At 41.0% G+C, this 20,863-nt stretch overlaps 1 protein-coding gene across 1 annotated transcript in view; it reads left to right on the top strand.

Annotated features, from left to right (window-relative positions):
* samd10b (sterile alpha motif domain containing 10b) overlaps positions 1-20,615 on the top strand; it is a 119,184-nt gene extending 98,569 nt beyond the window's left edge. The window contains exon 5 of the mRNA XM_061904372.1: positions 17,595-20,615. Coding sequence (XP_061760356.1) covers positions 17,595-17,617 — 23 coding nt within the window. The 3' untranslated portion in view covers positions 17,618-20,615. The remainder of the gene's footprint in view (positions 1-17,594) is intronic.
* The last annotated feature ends 248 nt before the right edge of the window (positions 20,616-20,863 follow it).

Here is a 20,863-nt window from a genome sequence, read left to right as displayed (position 1 = left end):
TTGGGGAGGAGACCCTTCCCCAAGTGGAGGAGTTCAAGTACCTAGGAGTCTTGTTCACAAGTGGGGGAAGAGTGGATCGTGAGATCGACAGGCGGATCGGTGCGCCGTCTTCAGTAATGCGGAGGTTGTACCGATCCGTTGTGGTGAAGAAGGAGCTCTCCCTTAGAGATAGGGTGAGAAGCTCTGCCATCCGGGAGGAGCTCAAAGTAAAACCGCTGCTCCTCCACATCGAGAGGAGCCAGATGAGGTGGCTCGGGCATCTGGTCAGGATGCCACCCGAACGCCTCCCAAGGGAGGTGTTTAGGGCACGTCCAACCGGTAGGAGGCCAGAAGACCCAGGACACGTTGTGAAGACTGTCTCCCGGCTGGCCTGGGAACGCCTCGGGATCCCCCGGGAAGAGCTGGACGAAGTGGCTGGGGAGAGGCAAGTCTGGGCTTCCCTGCTTAGGCTGCTGCCCCCGCGACCCAACCTTGAATAAGCGGAAGAAGAGGGAGGGGTGGATGGATGGACATTCACATAAATTGTTCAAAATTACAATAAAGAAAAAATTGGCCGGGGTCTGGGCTGTAAATGTGTGGTTTCAAGAAATATAATACCGAGCGCATATCATTATTATGTCAAGATAATGGCACTAGCATTTACTTAATTTAAGTTTATTTTTCAACATATTGAGAAAAAAGTTCTCATTTGTTTTTTCTATCAAGAAAAATGCACTTGTTATTAGTGAGTATATTGTAGCTGAGATAGGCGCCAGCGCCCCCCCGCGACCCCGAAAGGGAATAAGCAGTAGAAAATGGATGGATGGATGGATACTTATTTTAAGGTATTTTGGGGTTCAATAAGGTTTAGTTAATTTTACTTGTTTTGGATAGTCTTGACAAGCCAAATGTTCTTGTTCTACTGGCTGATAATTTTGCTTTTTACAAGTAAAATACCCCTAATTTGTATTTTTTTTCCTTGTTTTTGAACACTGACTTTTTGCAATGCAGCTTCAAAATTATAAGGTTGTGAATTCTCATTTGTCCAAAAATAGTCGTATTCGTTGTCTGCTCCCAAGTATACCATGATTGGGAAAACACTTGCGTTTATTTCTGCAAGTAGGAACCCACATTTTTTTCCTGAAAGTCAGACGTGCGTTGCTATAGAAACAGAAATCAATATGCTGAAATAATCGGTCAAATGATCAAATTAGGGTAAATATTGAACAAACTAAATTTTGTTATGAATGTGTCTCTTACTACATTATATATATACTTGCAGTGTGTATATAAAATGTTGATGGAGGGTTTTGAAGCTGTTTTGGAGGGCTTTGAAGGCTACAACAGTGACTCCTAGTAGCCACATGTTTCAAGCGTATTTTATTATCTTTAGAATACTAAAAAAAGGACGTGTGCTTTTGTCTTTCATAATGATTGTGAACGATAAGCAAAATTCTAAAACAAGTGCAGTTCCCCTTTAAGCTAAGACGTAATGCAGCTTTGTCTCCATTTGAAGCCTGTGGGGTAACGTTTGAATATGCAATAAGCACAATTGCAAAAAATGACACAGAGCTGTGATTGGATTTGAGATGTGGGACAGAAAAATACAAAGGCAGACAGTGACAGATCAGAGGATAATGAAGCAGTGCGGAGGGAGAAAATTTTGTCTGACAGAGCATTTATTTGCTGCCCGAGTGTCTACGCTTTCCATTCTGTGCTAATCTGTCTTTGACAGGCACACTTGCTAAAAGAAGCATAATAGCATCTCACAGTCCATGTACATTGTCACTGTACCAATTGACGTTATTCTCCACATCATAACTTGTGGGTCAAGCTGAGAAAATTCAGAGAAGAGCTACAGTAGCAGAGTTGTCAATATAAACATAGTGTTAAAGAGAATAATTTGGCCACAATGAAGCAATACAATCTTGTGTGTGCCACATGATGTGAACATCCATCCATCCATCCATCCATCCATCCATCCATTTTCTATCGCTTGCCCCATTTGGGGACCTGGGGGGTTGCTGGAGCCTATCTCAGCTGCATTCTGGCGGAAGGCGGGTACACCCTGGACAAGTCGCCACCTCATCGCAGGGCCAACACAGATAAACAGACAACATTCACACTCACATTCACACACTAGGGCCAATTTAGTTTGCCAATCAACCTATCCCCAGGTGCATGTCTTTTGACGTGGGAGGAAGCCGGAGTACCCAGAGGGAAGCCACGCAGTCACGGGGAGAACATGCAAACTCCACACAGAAACATTCCGAGCCCGGGATTGAACCCAGGATCGCTCAGGACCTTCGTATTGTGAGGCAGATGCACTAACCCTTCTTCCACCGTGCTGCCTGATGTAAACATATGAACACTATTTAAAACTGACGACTGACAACTAAAAGCTGACAAACCTTTGAATTTTTTAACTAAAACAGTGTGTATGTATGTAGTAATATGAAGGGCCTGATCTCAGATTTATGACTCCCCCCTCCCCCAACCACCTGAGACCCCCCAGTGTGTCTGTCTGCAGAACAGGTGAACACACAGCTAAATAGGTTACACACAGGCTAGGCCGGGGGTCCTGACGGTGTGAGCCCCAGGGTGCTCAAAGCCTGCGCCCCACAGCTGTGTGGTGTGCTCCAGCACATCTTCAACATGAGCCTTAGACTGCAGAAAGTCCCCACACAGTGGAAAACCTCATGCGTGGTCCCCATCCCCAAGTGCACGCGACCCAGCACGTCAAAGGACTACAGGCAGTACATCTAAGAAGGACAGTTCCAGACTGGAGAACTTGATCAGGCGGGCCGGTTCTACGATTGGAATAAAACTGGACTCACTGGTGACGGTGGCAGAGAAGAGGACTGTGGACAAACTAGTGAGCATCCTGGATGATGCCATGCAGTCACCCTCTGTATAGCATTATCAGCAGCCAGAGGAGCCTGTTCAGTGCTAGACCGCTTCATCCCAAGTGCAGGACTAATAGACTCAAAAACTCCTTTGTCTCACACGCCATTAGACTGTACAACATCCCTCTGGGGAGGGGGGCGTCGGGTACTAGGATAACAGGGGATGCATAACAATAACAGAACAATACTTTTTCGTAACATGGTCACTACTGCCTAGTTTCTCTTGTTATATTCTTATTTTGCTGTTATATTTTTATTCTCATTGGTGCTTTTTATTTCTATTCTTATTGTAATATTTTTCTATTTTGTTTCCATTTATACCCCCGTTACTTACTTTTTAAATTGGTCTCAACTCTGTACACTGCTGCTGGAATTTTAATTTTACTGAAGGAACTCTCCTGAAGGAATCAAAGAAGTACTATCTATCTATCTATCTATCTCTCTCAACAATGTTTGCAGTGCAAGATGCAATGCTTGTGTGTCATCAACTTGTAAGGATCACAAAGATTCATCATTGTATTTATTTTCATTACATTTATACTCAGCTGGAAGTAATATTCATGTGCAGAGGACAAACGTTTTCCAGGATGTATCATATCAAATATAAATCAGTACAATCAATAACCACATTAAACGTGTGTGCATTTAAGCAAGGTGTGTTGCAATGCCATGTAGATGCGGCGCGATGGAGTGATGTCAGATGACTCCTATTAACATGTGGGGTTTTGAGGAACTTTTGAGAAGAAAATATTCTTGTGTTACAAACTTTTGTGTGGGGTTGCCTCCTTATTTGTGATGATTCCAATCTGATTTTCAGATTCTTTTGTATGCGTTGCAGCGGCACCAAAGTCAATGTGACAGCATGTGCATGTCATAAAAAAATACCGATAACCGTATCATGTGTCCAAAATCTTAATTAGGAACTGGTACCAAATAATATCACTACACATCCTTACCAATGATGTTAATTCTTTTCATTTGTAAAAAAGAAACTTGCAATATGCTTTTTCTTGCATCTGAGACATTTCTGTGCACTTTCAAAAGAGTGGGTTTTGTTGTCGTTACACTGCAGGATTGCTTCTTAAATGCCCCAAAAACGTGGCACATTGTATATAAGTTTGCTGCAGCCTACTCAGTGGCCGAGTGCAGTGATTTTCAACCACTGTGCTGTGGCACACGAGTGTGCCATGAGATAGTGTCTGGTGTGCAACTTCACCTAATTGGTCCAAAAAATATTTTTTGTAAATCAATACTCATAATAATGTGCCGTTGTCTAGTTCCTGTGCTGTGTAGAGCTTGGCAGGTGTCAGAGTTTGTTGGTGACAAACCCCAAGATGCAGAGAAGGAGGCAGGCATGGAGTGAGAAAACATGATTTAATTTAAAACACTAAGACAAAAAACAAACAAAGGGTACAAACAAAAACCATGCACGTGGGCGGATAACAAAAAAAAAGGCCTAGCGTGGAAGCTAGCAGGTATCGAGCAAGAAACAGAAGTCGTACTTATAATATGAAAACAAACTTGGAAGCAGGGAACAAAAGACAATAAGCGACAAACTACTATCAAATATAGCTTACTGAAACGCTGCATTGACACGATATGATAAGACACGACAGGTAGCAACGACAAGAGCGACATCGACAAGACAATAATCCAGCCCTGACTGGAAGACAAAGCAGGTACAAATAGGAGTGGGCTGATTGACACCAGGTGCGACCAGGTGCCAATCAGCCGCAGCTGAGGGAAAACAGCACACAGTGAGACAAACAGGAAGTTGAACCAAAATAAAGGTGCTGACAGGAACTAAAGGCAGGAAATACTAAACACACACAGAGGAAAAACTAAAACACAAACAAACTGTCAGTGGCAAGCCTGACAGCAGGGTAATCTTGTACTACTCCATATCAGTAGGAGGCAGCAGGTAGTTCATTGCTTTGTAGAAGTCGGAACGCGTTGAGGATGGTGTGTCGTAATCCCAATATGCAGAGCACAGCGGGAGGCAGCATGCAGGTAAAAAGGTATGTAACGCTAAAACCAAAAATTTACAAAAAGGCAAGTCCTGCTAGGAAAAGGCACTGAAGCATAGGGATGGCTATGCAAAACGACAGTAAAACTGAACTGGCTAAAAAGTCAACAAAAACAGAATGCTGGATGACAGCAAAGACTTACAGCGTGTGGATCAAAGACGGCGTCCCCAAAGCACATCCGTACATGACATGACAATCAACAATGTCCCCACAAAGAAGGATAGCGTACACACAACTTAAATAGTCTTGATTGCGAAAACAAAGCAGGTGCGGGCAATAGCACTCAAAGGATGGTGTGTAGCTACTACAGGAGAACACCAACAAAACAGGAAGGGTCACTAAAATAACAGCGCAAGACAGGAACTAAAGCACTACACACAGGAAACAACAACAAACTCAAAATGGTGGAGTTTCATTTTTTTAACCTTTTCTGCTGGTTGTGTGCCTCCACATTTTTTTTTCATGAAAAAAATGTGCCTTGGCTCAAATAAGGTTGAGAAAAACACTGGCCTCGTGGTTAGAGTGTCTGCCCTGAGATCGGTAGGTTGTGAGTTCAAACTCCAGCCAAGTCATACCAAAGACTATAAAAATGGGACCCATTACCTCCCTGCTTGACAGTCAGCATCAAGGGTTGGAATTGGGGGTTGAATCACCAAAATCATTCCTGTGCGCGGCCACCGCTGCTGCTCACTGCTCCCCTCATCTTCCGGGGGGTGATGAAGGGTGATGGGTCAAATGGAGAGAATAATTTCGCCACACGTCCTGTGTGTGACAATCATTGGTACTTTAACTTTAACATATGATGTACAGTAAATTAATTTCTCCATAATGAAAGCTGCATAGAACATGCAAAACCTCATTTAAATAGGGCAGTCTGCACCTCTTTTGCACGTGTTATCAATTGTACACCCAGTCTTAGTAGATCCCACGCTATATGCCCACTAATAGTACTCGCAATTACAAACCCCGTTTCCATATGAGTTGGGAAATTGTGTTAGATGTAAATATAAACAGAATACAATGATTTGCAAATCATTTTCAACCCATATTCAGTTGAATATGCTACAAAGACAACATATTTGATGTTCAAACTGATAAACTTTTTTTTCTTGCAAATAATCATTAACTTTAGATTTTGATGCCAGCAACACGTGACAAAGAAGTTGGGAAAGGTGGCAATAAATACTGATAAAGTTGAGGAATACTCATCAAACACTTATTTGGAACATTCCACAGGTTTGCAGGCTAATTGGGAACAGGTGGGTGCCATGATTGGGTGTAAAAGCAGCTTCCGTGAAATGCTCAGTCATTCACAAACAAGGATTGGGAAAAGGTCACCACTTTGTGAACAATTGCGTGAGCAAATAGTCGAACAGTTTAAAAACAACATTTCTCAACGGGCAATTGGAAGGAATTTAGGAATTTCATCATCTATGGTCCATAATACCATCAAAAGGTTCAGAGAATCTGGAGAAATCACTGCACGTAAGCGAGGATATAACAGACCTCCGTTCCCTCAGGCGGTACTGCATCAAAAAGCGACATTAATCTCTAAAGGATATCACCACATGGGTTCAGAAACACTTCAGAAAACCACTTTCAGTAACTACAGTTGGTCGCTACATCTGTAAGTAAAACTCTACTATGCAAAGCGAAAGCCATTTATCAATGATACCCAGAAACGCCGCCGGCTTCGCTGGGCCCGAGCTCATCTAAGATGGACTGATGCAAAGTGGAAAAGTGTTCTGTGGTCTGACGAGTCCACATTTAAAAATGTTTTTTGGAAACGGTGAACATCGTGTCCTCCAGGGCAAAGAGGAAAAGAACCGTCAGGACTGTTATAGGCGCAAAGTTCAAAAGCCAGCATCTGTGATGGTATGGAGGGTGTACTAGTGGCCAAGGCATGGGTAACTTACACATCTGTGAAGGAACCATTAATGCTGAAAGGTACATACAGGTTTTGGAGCAACTAATGTGGTCATCCAAACAACGTTATCATGGACGCCCCTGTTTATTTCAGCAAAACAATGCCAAGTCACTTGTTACAACAGTGTGGCTTCATAGTAAAAGAGTGCGGGTACTGGACTGCCTTGCCTGTAGGCCAGACCTGTCTCCCATTGAGAAGGTGTGGCGCATTATTAAGCCTAAAATATTACAACGGAGACCCCGGACTGTTGAACAACTTAAGCTGTACATAAAACAAGAATGGGAAAGAACTCCACCTGAAAAGCTTCCAAAATGTCTCTCCTCAGTTCCCAAAGGTTTATTGAGTGATGTTAAAAGAAAAGGTTATGTAACACAGAGGTGAACATGCCCTTTCCCAACTACTTTGGCACGTGTTGCTGCCATTAAATTCTAAATTAATTAATTGTTTTGAAAAAAAAAGTTTATTACTTTGAACATCAAAAATCTTGTCTTTGCAGTCAATTAAATTGAATATGGGTTGAAAATTATTTACAAATCATTGTATTCCGTTTATATTTACATCTAACACAATTTCCCAACTCATATGGAAACGGGGTTTGTATATAGTTTGCTCATGCTGTTTAGCTCGTGGTATATGGATCTCAGTAGATCAGACTCTAAGTTTGCAAAAGTTCAATGGTGGAAGCTAGGGGCAAAAATTGCTGTCATAACATACTTTTAAAGAAAACAGCAAAGTTTCAGGTCATGGTTAAATAACTAGAGATGAGTTATTGCATTTCTAAAGTCGCAGCAATAAAGAATTATACGTGTGGAAATTCAAATCACAGCATCAAAGTGGAATGCAAATGCATGGATAGGAAGTAAAAAGTAGTTGAACCTTCGCTACTGTACTTTGCATCGTAAAATACCAGTGTGCACCTCTCCCCCCTTTCATCTGAGAAATGTAGTGGCTCTCACATTTGGAGCTTGAGCCTTGTGCGTGTTTTTTCACTTCTTCTTATTTCCATATTCCATATATTTTCAGCCTTGGTGGATTTTGTAGTCTGTGCAGTGAAAGGTAAAATGGGCAGCCTTCTACAGCCCAAAGCCTCTTGGCTGTCTCGGGGTAGTACAGTGGGAGCTTTTGCAGGGTTGCTGTAACATCTGGAGCGCTTTGGGATTGTTTGGGGGAAGGGGTAGTGGTGTATTCAGATCAGAGTCAGCAGGGAATCAAGCCTCCTCCTACTGCACATCCTCTCCTTGTTGGTTTATCATTATATTAAATTGCCACTTCCTCCCTTCTTCTAGACACATGGATTTTTCATCAAAGTCTGTTTTGGAATGTGTGCTTGCCATCTGCCATGTCTCCACATCTCACTGGTAATTAGCTAGAACCAGATGATGTTAACACACCACCTCTGACCTTTATTCTACTACAAAAGGCAACACGCGGAAGATGCAATTGTGTTGCTTGTTCTTACATTTACTTGAAGAGAATGAATGAGCGTTTGACAAAGACTGTGGAAGTGTCTCTGCATAGATACTGGCTACTTACTGCATGTGTGTCTCGCATCTCCCCTCTTCCTCCTAAACCACATGAGCTGTGATAACTCCTTTGGGAGCTCATTTAAAATATTTTCCATCAGAGAAGTGTTTCCGCCTGCGTCTACAAAGCGCCTCGAGTCATTTCTCCAGCCTCACCATCCTTCTGCTCCCCCTGTGTCGTGGCTCAGGTTCACTCGAGTGCCACACTACATCTGTCTGGGCTCAGAAACAGGTGGCGCGTCTTTGTCGGCCATCAGGGGAGGTTAGCTTGCAGCTGAAAATGCCAACAGTTTAGTCGAGGATAGTGCGACTGTCTAATGACACCCCACGTCAGGAGTTGGCTCGTTGTCAGGGAAACCAGCTGGTTCCCTCTGTTGTTTTCGGAAATAAAGATAATGACATTGCAGAGGAAGGCTTGGTTTTTTTTTGGCTGATCCTTATGCATTGTTGTCGTGTATCTACAAGCTCCTTTCGCATAATTGTAAGCATCAAAATATCACAAATAGTTATAACTAACAATTATATGTTTATTTCCGGTTTCTTTATTTTTATGTGTATGCCCCTAAATCAAATGATAGTATAATAATTAAAAAATAATAATCGAGTCAACATTTAAATAAAAAAGACTTAATTATGTCCAAAAAAAATATTGTGATGAAAGTGAGTACCGTATTTTTCCGAGTATAAGTCGCTACGGAGTATAAGTCGCACCTGCCGAAAATGCATAATAAAGAAGGAAAAAAAACATATATAAGTCGCACTGGAGTATAAGTTGCATTTTTAAGGGAATTTATTTGATAAAACCCAACACACCAAGAATGGACATTTGAAAGGCAATTTAAAATAAAAAACTAATCGTGAACAACAGGCTGAATAAGTGTACGTTATATGATGCATAAATAACCAACTGAGAAGGTGCCTGGTATGTAAACGTAACATTATGGTAAGAGTCATTCAAATAACTATAACATACAGAACAGTGGTTCTCAAATGGGGGTACGCGTACCCCTGGGGGTACTTGAAGGTATGCCAAGGGGTACGTGAGATTTAAAAAAAATATTCTAAAAATAGCAACAATTCAAAAATCCTTTATAATAAATGATAAATGGGTTGTACTTGTATAGCGCTTTTCTACCTTCAAGGTACTCAAAGTGCTTTGACACAACTTCCACATTTTACCCATTCACACACACATTCACACACTGATGGAGGGAGCTGCCATGCAAGGCGCCAACCAGCACCCATCAGGAGCAAGGGTGAAGTGTCTTGCTCAGGACACAACGGCCGTGACGAGGTTGGTACTAGGTGGGAATTGAACCAGGGACGCTCAGGTTGCGCACGGCCACTCTCCCCACTGCGCCACGCCGTCCCTTAAATATTTATAAATATATTTATTGAATAATACTTCAACAAAATATGAATGTAAGTTCATAAACTGTGAAAAGAAATGCAACAATGCAATATTCAGTGTTGACAGGTAGATTTTTTATGGACATGTTCCATAAATATTGATGTTAAAGATTAATTTTTTTGTGAAGAAATGTTTAAAATTAAGTTCATGAATCCAGATGGATCTCTATTACAATCCCAAAGAGGGCACTTTAAGTTGATGATTACCTCTATGTGTTGAAATCTTTATTTATAATTGAATCACTTGTTTATTTTTCAACAAGTTCGTAGTTATTTTTATATCTTTTTTTTCCCCCAAATAGTTCAGGAAAGACCTCTACAAATGAGCAATATTTTGCCTTGTTATACAATGTAATAAATCAGAAACTGATGACATAGTGCTGTATTTTACTTCTTTATCTCTTTTTTTCCAACCAGAATTGCTTTGCTCTGATTAGGGGGTACTTGAATTAAAAAAATGTTCACAGGGGGTACATCACTGAAAAAAGGTTGAGAACCACTGATATAGAACATGCTATATGTTTACCAAACAATCTGTTACTCCTAATCGCTAAATCCGATGAAATCTTATGCGTCTAGTTTCTTACGTGAATGAGCTAAATAATATTATTTGATATTTTATGGTAATGTGTTAATAATTTCACACGTAAGTCTCTCCTGAGTGTAAGTCGCACCCCCGGCCAAACTATGACAAAAACTGCGACTTATAGTCCGAAAAATACTGTACACTCCCCATTTTTATTATAGTATCGTCATCTGGCAACCTGCTGCCACCTGTCTTCTTTTTGTTGCCGTGCCTGGTTTATGGGGCACGAGGCGAAGCCACCTGCGCGCACACCTGATATTCACATTCTCCTGACTACTTAAGCTCTCTTATCCGTTTACTTTGCGCCAGTACATTCTTGATGATTCACCCTTCTCCTCTGCTTTGGCTCCACTCACGCTTTTTGTTTCCTGTGGCTCCTGTGTATAGGGTTCATTTTTACCTGGGGACAGAGTGGCAGTGCCAGCAACCTGAGGGTTCCTGGTTCAATTATTGCAAACCTCGTCACGTCCATTGTGTCCTTGAGCAAGACACTTCACCCTTGCTCCTGATGGGTCATGTTTAGGGCCTTGCATGGCAGCCCCCGCCAACAGTGTGTGAATGGATGAATGTGGAAATAGTGTCAAATTGCTTTGAGTACCTAGAAGGTAAAAAAGCGCCATGCGAGTACAAGTACAACCTCTCCACACCTTTTGTGTGCAATTTCGGTTTCTCCACACCTTATGAGTCCATCCATAGTTATTTTCCCTCACTCCTCTTTGAGTGCGCATTTTTGTTATTTTTCTCTTTGCTTTCTTTCTCCAGCTAGGTATAACTTCTCAAGGGACACTAATAGAGAAATGGAACTTAACGCTGTAAAAACAAATACAATATTTTTACAACATTTAACAGTATTTTTTCACAGTAAAATACTGTAATTAAAATCTACTGTAACATTATAACAAATGACTGTCATAATTACAAAACATTTATATTCCACAGCAATTTCAAAGGAAAATACTGTAATCACAATCCTCTATAACAGGGGTTACCAACGCAGTGCCCGCGGGCACCAGGTAGCCCGTAATGACCAGATGAGTAGCCCGCTGGTCTGTTCTGAAAATAGCTCAAATAGCGGCACTTACCAGTGAGCTGGCTCTATTTTTTAGATTTTATTTATTTACTAGCAAGCCGGTCTCGCTTTGCTCAACATTTTTAATTCTAAGAGAGACAAAACTCAAATAGAATCCAAGAAAATATTTTAAAGACTTGGTTTTCACTTGTTTAAATAAATGTATTTATTTTTTTACTTTGCTTTTTATAACTTTCAAAAAGAAAATTTCAGAGAAAAAATACAACCTTAAAAATGATTTTAGGATTTTTTTTATATACCTTTTTACCTTTTAAATTCCGTCCTCTTCTTTCCTGACAGTTTAAATCAATGTTCAAGTATTTTTATTTCTTATTGTAAAGAATAATAAATACATTTTAATTCAATTCTTCATTTTAGCTTCTGTTTTTTCGATGAAGAATATTTGTGAAGTATTTCTTCAAACTTATTATGATTAAAATTCAACTAAATTATTTTGGCAAATCTAGAAAATCTGTAGAATCAAATTTAAATCTTATTTCAAAGTGGATTTTAACTATTTAAAACATGTCATCAACATTTTAAAATTGATCTTAATCAGGAAAAATTACTAATGATGTTCCATAAAAAAAATTTCAATTTTTATTTTTTCAAAAAGATTCGTATTAGCTAGTTTTTCTCTTAACTTTTTTCGGTTGAATTTTGAATTTTAAAGAGTCGACATTGAAGAAAAACTATGTTTCAAAATGTAATTTTTATTTTTTTTGTGTTTTCTTCTCTTTAAAACTGTTCAATTAAGTGTTTTTTTCATCATTTATTCTCTACAAAAAAACTTCCTTAAAAGGAAGAAAAAAATGTATGACGGAATGACAGACAGAAATACCCATTTTTTTACATATATATATATATAGATATATTTACTAAAGGTAAATTGAGCAAATTGGCTATTTCTGGCAATGTATTTAAGTGTGTATCAAACTGGTATTCCTTCACATTAATCAGTATCCAAGAAGTAACTCTTGGTTTTAAAAAGGTTGGTGACCCCTGCTCTATAATATCATAAAAAAATAATGTAAATTCAAACTGATTTGTGTCTTAAGGGTTTCCATAGATTACATTGCTCACTATTCTACAGTAGGTGGCGGTATGCTGTTAGAACGAGAGAGTAATTAATACAACTATGTGGAGGTCTTTCTTCTCCGGGTTCGTTGGACCACCAATCATCGACATCTCTGGCTCTTTCAGGTTTACAAAATAGTTTTATTTTACAATAAAAGTGCAATGTCTTTTGGGTGCTTTTCTGGTCCTTCTTCTCAAGTGAGCACACTAAAGGTTTTTATCCAGTGTCGTGTCTCGCTCTCGCTCGCGCTCGGCTTCGCTCTCCACCATCCAACTCTCCTCTCCTTCCTGACTGCTGCCTTTAACAGAGCGACAGGTGATCAGACAAATACTCTCAGCTGTGTCATCTACGCACCTGCCACTAATCTCGAAGCCGATCCTGGCACATCCCGCTTCGCTGCAGGTCCGCAAGCCACGCCCCCCCACAAACTGCAATTGTGAAGTTACAGCATATAATTTTTAATGTATTGTAATCAACCATATAATTTCACCTGTGAAGTTACACAATTTGTTGTAGCTTTATTGCAATTAAATGTAAAAACTCACAGTAAATTGCTGTAAAGATAGTTCACAGTACATTACTGCACATGTTACCGTTAAAGAAATGTAGTTATTAGCCAGTAATTTGCTGTGACTTTGGAATTATTTTTTTTTACAGTGTAGATATACTTTGAAGTAGTCAGTGTATAGCTTGTACAGCAGTAAAGATTTACTGTACACTGAAATTGACTCAACACTCAGCCATTAAGCTGCCATGAATTGATTAACTTGGACCCCAACTTAAACAAATTGAAAAACTTTTTGGGGTGTTACCATTTAGTGGTCAATTGTACGGAATATGTACTGTACTGTGCAATCTACTCATACAAGTTTCAATCAATCAATCAATTATTGTCTACGTGGCTGCAAAATATGTGAGTAACAAGATAATTTCTTGGCAATAGTCAAGTGTGGTGGTGATAGCCTCTCGGTTTGGGACTGCCGACTAGGTTCTCTAAGGGAAAAATAAATTTCTAAATGCACTGTGTTCCTCCGCGGTGATGTGCTGCGACCGTCTCCGCATCGGCTTGGAAAGGCTTAGGATGAAGGTGGCACGTGGATCTGTGCCAGGCTCTCTTAGGGTGTTTGGGATGACCGCCCGAGCTTTACAGCGTCCCCATACCTCGCTTTCTCCGGGGCCGTGCACTTCAGTGTTCGCTGCGCCCGCTAACATATATGAGCATGACCCTCATTACGTGTATATATAGGCCGCGTGGAACTTTCCAAACATGATAATGACCCTAAGGTGCCTCCTCCAGACATAATCACAACTGAGCGCCATGTGGGGCATCCTCAAGTGCAAGGGGTAGGAGTATTAGGTGTCTAACAAATACAGTAGATCAGTGGTCCCCAACCACCGGGCCACGGCCCTGTACCGGTCCGCAGACAATGATTTTTTTAAATTATTAAATCAACATAAAAAAACACAATATATACATCATATATCAATATAGATCAATACAGTCTGCAGGGATACAGTCCGTAAGCACACATGATTGTATTTTTTATGAAAAATAAATAACCCTCCCAGTCCGTGGGACAAATTTTCAAGCGTTGACCGGTCCGCAGCTAAAAAAGTTGTTAAATATTTTTTACATTTAACACAATATTAACATTTTGAACACATCTCGATTCACTTTTGTCAGGCTTGCCACTGACAGTTTGTTTGTGTTTTAGTCTTTCCTCTGTGTATTTAGTATTTCCTGTCCTTAGTTCCTGTCAGCACTCTTATTTTGGTTCAGCTTCCTGTTTGTCTCCCGGAGTGCTTTGTTTCCCCACAGCTGCGGCTGTTTGGCACATGGCCACACCTGGCGTCAATCAGCCCACTCCTATTTGTACCTGCTTTGTCTTCCAGTTAGTACTGGATTATTTATTTGTCTTGTCGATGACTTCCGTATTGTCTCTCCTATAGTGTCGTTTCATGTCGAGTCATTGCAGTGTAGCAGTAAGCTATCTTTCGGTATCTGTTTGTAGCTTACTTTTTTTTGTTCCCTGCTTCCGTTTTGTTTTAACTCTACAAGTAACGACTTCATTTTTCCTGTTTGCTACCCGCTAGCTTCCACGCTAGGCCCCTTTTTGTTTCTTGCTAGCTTCCATGCTAAAGACCCTTTTGTTTGTTACCCGCCTCATGCGCAACCTTTGTTAGTACCCTTTTGTTAGTTCTTATTCTATATTTTAATTAAATCATGTTTTCTCACTCCATGCCTGCCTCCATCTCTGCATATTGGGGTTCGTCACAAACAAACTCTGACAACTTTATTAATATTATTTTGAATATGTAATAAACATCCTGTAAAGGGTGCCCTCGAGTGGTTTCTTCAGACCACCTCACACTGCCAGGAATTCAGGGTATAACACTGTTTTATTTTGTTCTCACGAGGTGCGAGCCTTTTGCTTCCCAGCAACAAGTCTTTTCTGTGTCTGCCCAGCAGCACCTCCTACTCCAACTACTCGGCTCATCACGGCTGCTGCTAATAAAGGCGACAGGTGATTAGATAGCAAGGCCCACCTGGGCCATCTACGAACCTGTCGCTGTCTACGAGGCCGGTTTTGGCAACACCCCGTTCCGCCACGCCCCCCTCCACACATCTTTTAACTGAGTTCAATTGACTAGTACATAGTTTTTAAACAATATTATATTATACTACAAACTTGTATTATGATACACTAGTTTAGTTTAGTAAACTTTTCTGTCCACTTGTTTTGCAGGACTGCCATTTTTCTATTACTTAATCAGTGTACTGGATTCGCATACACATTTCTGATGTGCAGTGTTGTTGAGTGGGATAAAGTGTGCAAAAATGTCAATGTGGAGTGAGAGAACGACACACATGAACTAATCAAAAATAAGTGGTACTACAATCAGGAAGGGTCAGCACGGTGGAACAGGGGTCAGTGCGTCTGCCTCACAATACGAAGCTCCTGAGTAGTCCTGGGTTCAATCCCGGGCACAGGATCTTTCTGTGTGGAGTTTGCATGTTCTCCCTTTTTCTTTGTGGCTTCCCTCCGGGTACTCCAGCTTCTCCCACCTCCAAAGACATGCACCTGGGGATAGGTTGATTGGCAACACTAAATTGGCCCTAGTGTGTGAATGTGAGTGTGAATGTTGTCTGTCTATCTGTGTTGGCCCTGCAAAGAGGTGGCGACTTGTCCAGGGTGTACCCTGCCTTCCGGACGATTGTAGATGAGATAGGCTGCAGCGCCCCCCGCGACCCCGAACGGAATAAGCGGTAGAAAATGGATGGATGGACAATCAGGAAGAAGGTGAAGAAAAAGATGGATGTGACTAAAACAGTCAAGGGTACCGGAGATAAAGTAGTGCTCACCTTGTTCCAAAAGATAGTCGCTTCATTGATACGGAAGACTTTTGAACTTGTGGGTGGCTGATTTCCCCCAAGATAATTATAATTTGTGTAATTTACAACAAATAGTGTTGAATGCTCACAGCCAGATTTGAGTTTCATGTGAAAATTATGTAGCATTTGTTTGAAATCTTTTAATTTTAAAAATGCCAGCATATTACAAAGGATACAAAAGACGTTGACTCTTGTTTTGCACAATTGCTCAATTTATTATTACAATACACAAGCCCTTGCTCAATACACGTGACACAAAGTCGAGCCATTCCTCCCCTGTATCCAGTGCCATTAATTGCCACAAACCACCGGTCCGTGCGACTGGCCAAGCTGATGCTGGAGTCCCAGGAACACAATGTGACAGCAATAGGTGGAAGCAATTATTGCCTGGATGAAATAACAAACATCCTCAAAATATGAAGCATGAGTTCACTCTTGAAACATCTCAACTTTGCCGTCGAAAAGGGCTCACAGCAGATTTTTGTGCGTACACACGCTTAATACATGAGGCCCCTGCAGTTTACCCAGCACATATCTGTCTTTGGTCTATTACAGAACATAGTACAGTAAAGAAGAATAAAGAATACATTGGTTTTTTTTGTGTTTGAAAGATGTCATGTTTTTAAAGTAAATGACAAGACCTGAAATGAAATGTATGACTTGCTGGAGAAGTGGCTTGTATTAGACTTTCACAATGCTCCATCCTATAAGTACTTTCAAAGTGAGATACACTATATTGCCAAAAGTATTTGGCCACCGGCCTTGACTCACGTATGAACCTGAAGTGCCATCCCATTCCTAACCCATAGGATTCAATATTGATGTTGGTCCACCTTTTGCAGCTATTACAGCTTCAACTCTTCTGGGAAGGCTGTCCACAACGTTGCGGAGTGTGTTTATAGGAATTTTCCACCATTCTTCCAAAAGGTCACACACTGATGTTGGTCGAGAAGGCCTGACTCTCAGTCTCCATTGTAATTAATCCCGAAAGTGTTCTACCGGGTTCAGGTCAGGATTCTGTGCAGGCCAGTCAAGTACATCCACATCAGACTCTGTCATCCATGTCCCTATGGACCTTGCCTTGTGCACTGGTGCACAGTCATGTTGGAAGACGAAGGGGCCTGCTCCAAACTGTTCCCAAAAGGTTGGGAGCATGGAATTGTCCAACATTTTTTGGTATCCTGGACCATTCAAAGTTCCTTTCGCTGGAACTTAGGGGCCAAGCCCAACTCCTGGAGTGGCCCCCTTCCTCTTCCAACATGAGGTCCATAAAGAGTCTGGTGTGGATGAACTTGCCTGGCCTGTATAGAGTCCTGACCTGAACCCGATAGAACACATTTGGGATGAATTAGAATGGAGACTGAGAGCCAGTGTGTGACCTCACCAATGCGCTTTTGGAAGAATGGTGGAAAACTCCTATAAACACACTCCGCAACATTGTGGACAGCCTTCCCAGAAGAGCTGAAGCTGTAATAGCTGCAAAAGGTGGACTGACATCATATTGAACCCTATGGGTTAGGAATGGGATGGCACTTCCAAGTTCATATGTGAGTCAAGGCAGGTGGCCAAATACTTTTGGCAATATAGTGTATATACTGCCATCAATATTCACGGTGGATTTTAACAAAGAGCTGTTTTGATTCCATATGAACCCTAATCATGTCCTTCCCTCTCTTTCTGTCCCCTTCCCTGCAGCCTCCTTTGGAAACTTTTCTTAGTTCATCCCTTTGTCCACTTGGCAGCCTTTGCCCCCGTCCCCTGCCACACACACACACACACACACACACACACACACACACACAAAAAACCTCCACGAGCCTTGGAAGAGCTTCTGTACTGAGATTGGTGAGCGGAGAATCAAGCGGACAAGCCGAGAGACGCCATGCCAACCAGTCTGGTGGATTGTCTTTCAGCATCGGTTTAGCGGGCCTCAAGGCGGAGACAAAGACCCGCTCAAGGCCTGCGTACCAACTGTAGCATAGTGAGAAGGTGGGAGCATGGTGTTGTAGCTAACTAACAATGGTTTATGCCTACTTTCAGCAACTCCATTCTTAGTGGACTTAAATGTGGGCTCCTCATGCTTTGTGGAAAAAATTACCAACCGCTTCCTCTATTTACTCCACATTGATTGATCAATATACTCATGGTCAGTATGATTCAGTACACAATAGTAATGAACACTGTTAAAGCTGCTGTGTCACAAATAAGTGGCAGCCGAGAGAACGAACGCGTTCTAACCATCTGCTAGCGTTATATCCCGCATTTTTCCTGAGTCCACCATGTCAGCTACACCACACTAAACGGACACAGCAAAACCGTATGGTACAAAAGCAGAGTTTGGGGAAGTCTATGATTTTTCTCACCTTTGAAATCATTTCGCTCTCCAAGGTATCCTCCTTTGCGTAAGACCAAACGGCGATTTTTTACACTTTGTAACTTCTAATTATGAGAAATATAGACATTAATCTGTCATAACGTTTTTAGCATTCAATCAGACATTATTGTGAGGTTTTGAATTAGTATTCCTAAAAATAGATATACCGGCACCCAGACACATTTTTTTTCTCTAAATGTGGCTCCCGAGTCAAAATAATTGCCCAGGCCTGGTTTAACACAAGTATCCAACATTGTAACATTTACAAGTCAGAAAAGATTAAATTCATCGTTGGTCCCCTTTAAACTACTAATGTTAACATGTGCTAGCCGTTTGTGATGTTTTTTATTTTTTTTTGGATTAATCATTTTTCTTTAGATTTAGACCAAGTGACATACAGCAGCTTTCCTATGACCATCTTCTTCCAAACTGATCTTTTTCAATGCATTCTTTTCTCAAGGTTGGGGGGTACATAATGTTGAAGTTACCTGTCACTTTTCAGGCAATTGATGCTGAGAACATGGTTTCACTTATATAATGACATGGTTTTGCCATTTTTCAAGCAAAATTGACTGTAATTAATTCCATCTAAGCTGTAAAATGAATGCTGCTTGGAGATGATTGGATGTGGTTTTGAGTAAATTGTACTGATGTCCTTCTACTGTAAACTAATCCATCATTCACAACCTACAGTGCATTTTCCTCTCAGGATTTCAGCTTTGAAATGACAACACTGGCGGATGAGTAATGGTAGATATTACGATCACACTTTTTGTACTGTGATTGAACTAGACTTTATACCTTGTAGAAATACAGTATATACATTGTAAGGGTTGTAAAATAGGATACTCGGAGGAGCTCAGTGTTGTTTCAGTGGGACAAATCCCAAGGACACGCAAGTGTAATGTGGTGATCTCATTGTCTACGCTTGATGAAGCAATAATATAAATATAAATTACACAAAGACGAATAGCTGTTACAGATAAGTGTGACATATTGAAATGAGTTGTTTGTAATATGTGTGCTAAGGGGAATGCTTTGCCTATTACAGAAGCAGCATTTAGCAGATTGTGACTGTAAAGTCATGGTGATGAACACAAAGAAAAAGAATGTTGTATTGTTCCCACCCTCTCCTCTCGGTGTGACACTGTGATTTTACATGCTTCTAAATCATGTAATACTGTGACAGTCTCCCACACATAAGATTCCGTCTCAAGTGAGCAACTTGGACGTCAGTTTTTGTAGAGGCAGACATCCGTGTAGGATAATAATTTTATATTTGCATACGTCAGTAGATAATCATGACCCATCAGACACCTTCACTGCATCTGGTCTTTGGAAGCCAGATGCCTATGGCCTGTGATTGAGTGTTGAAAGGGAGAACGACTACGGTATTATTTTTCAATGATCTGACTATCTGTGTATATGCTGTAGAGTGTACATCATTGTCTGTAGGGAAAGTAAAACGATGTATGTCTGCCTCACAGATATGACAGTGGACTTTTCTACAATAAACTAATGCAGTTAAATGTTGAATCTCCTGTTGTTGAAGACAAAATGCTGTTCAAATGCCACCCCTTCAGTTCCCTTAATTGGTTCACATACTTTGAAACAAATTCAATAGCGGAATATCTAACACAGGGGTCTCAGACACGCGGCCCCCACCTTAATATGAAAGTTTAATGTTAGTGCGGCCCACAAGTTTTATACGAATGGCGCTTGACAGTGTTGTGTTATTTGGGTCCAAAATGGCTCTTTCAACATTCTGGGTTGCCTACCCCTGTGTTAGTGGAAAAGCGGCAAATGAGTGAAAGCGACAGATAAGTTGCCATGGAGACGAGGGTTTTCTTACGTGCCTGGCTGCAGTCACACCGCGACACCTGTTTGTCAGTAATAACAGTCCTGGACCATTTCAAACCGTTAATTGCTTTTATTATTGTTTAATTTGCATTGCTTCACACGATGAACACTACACATATTTTTATATGACGCCGGATAACACTCCGGGAGCCGTCACTTTTTTGCGCTCGTTATCCCGGTACTTTCCCGGCTATTATCCGCCGACCGCCGTGTTGCTGTAGGGAGGAAAAGTGGAACGACACACATTGCGGAATTAACATTATTCTCCGTGCGTGGGCTAAATATTAATATATTAATATATTAACTTATTTGCACAGAGAAATTTGTGGTGCATAAGGGATACAATTTGAAACGTCATTATACAACTACACATGCCTAAGAGTATGCAAAGATTTTTTTAAGAAATAATTTCTCGCGGCTCAGCCTCACCCAGACTCTGCATCCACTGGCCCCTAGGTAAATTGAGTTTGAGACCCCTGATCTAACACATGATTTCTGACATTTAAAGAAGCCGTTCTGCAACATTATTCACGCACATAACACAACCAAGTCTCCTAATTGAAGCCTGTTAATTCTTATCTTCTTGAGCTGGATCTTAGCCCTAAGGTAACGCTGAATTTTAAATAAGAAACACCTTGTTGGTCTTACTCAGCGGAAGGAAGGTGTTTGTCCCCCCGTGCATCCACTGTTGGTCTTCCTGATGCAACTTCAAAGCTTGTGAGGATTAAAA

This window comes from Nerophis ophidion, linkage group LG06, assembly GCF_033978795.1.
Source record: "Nerophis ophidion isolate RoL-2023_Sa linkage group LG06, RoL_Noph_v1.0, whole genome shotgun sequence".
In the NCBI taxonomy this organism is placed as follows: Eukaryota; Metazoa; Chordata; class Actinopteri; order Syngnathiformes; family Syngnathidae; genus Nerophis; species Nerophis ophidion.
Note: the sequence above shows the minus strand (reverse complement) of the source record. Positions and strands in the feature narration are given on the sequence as shown.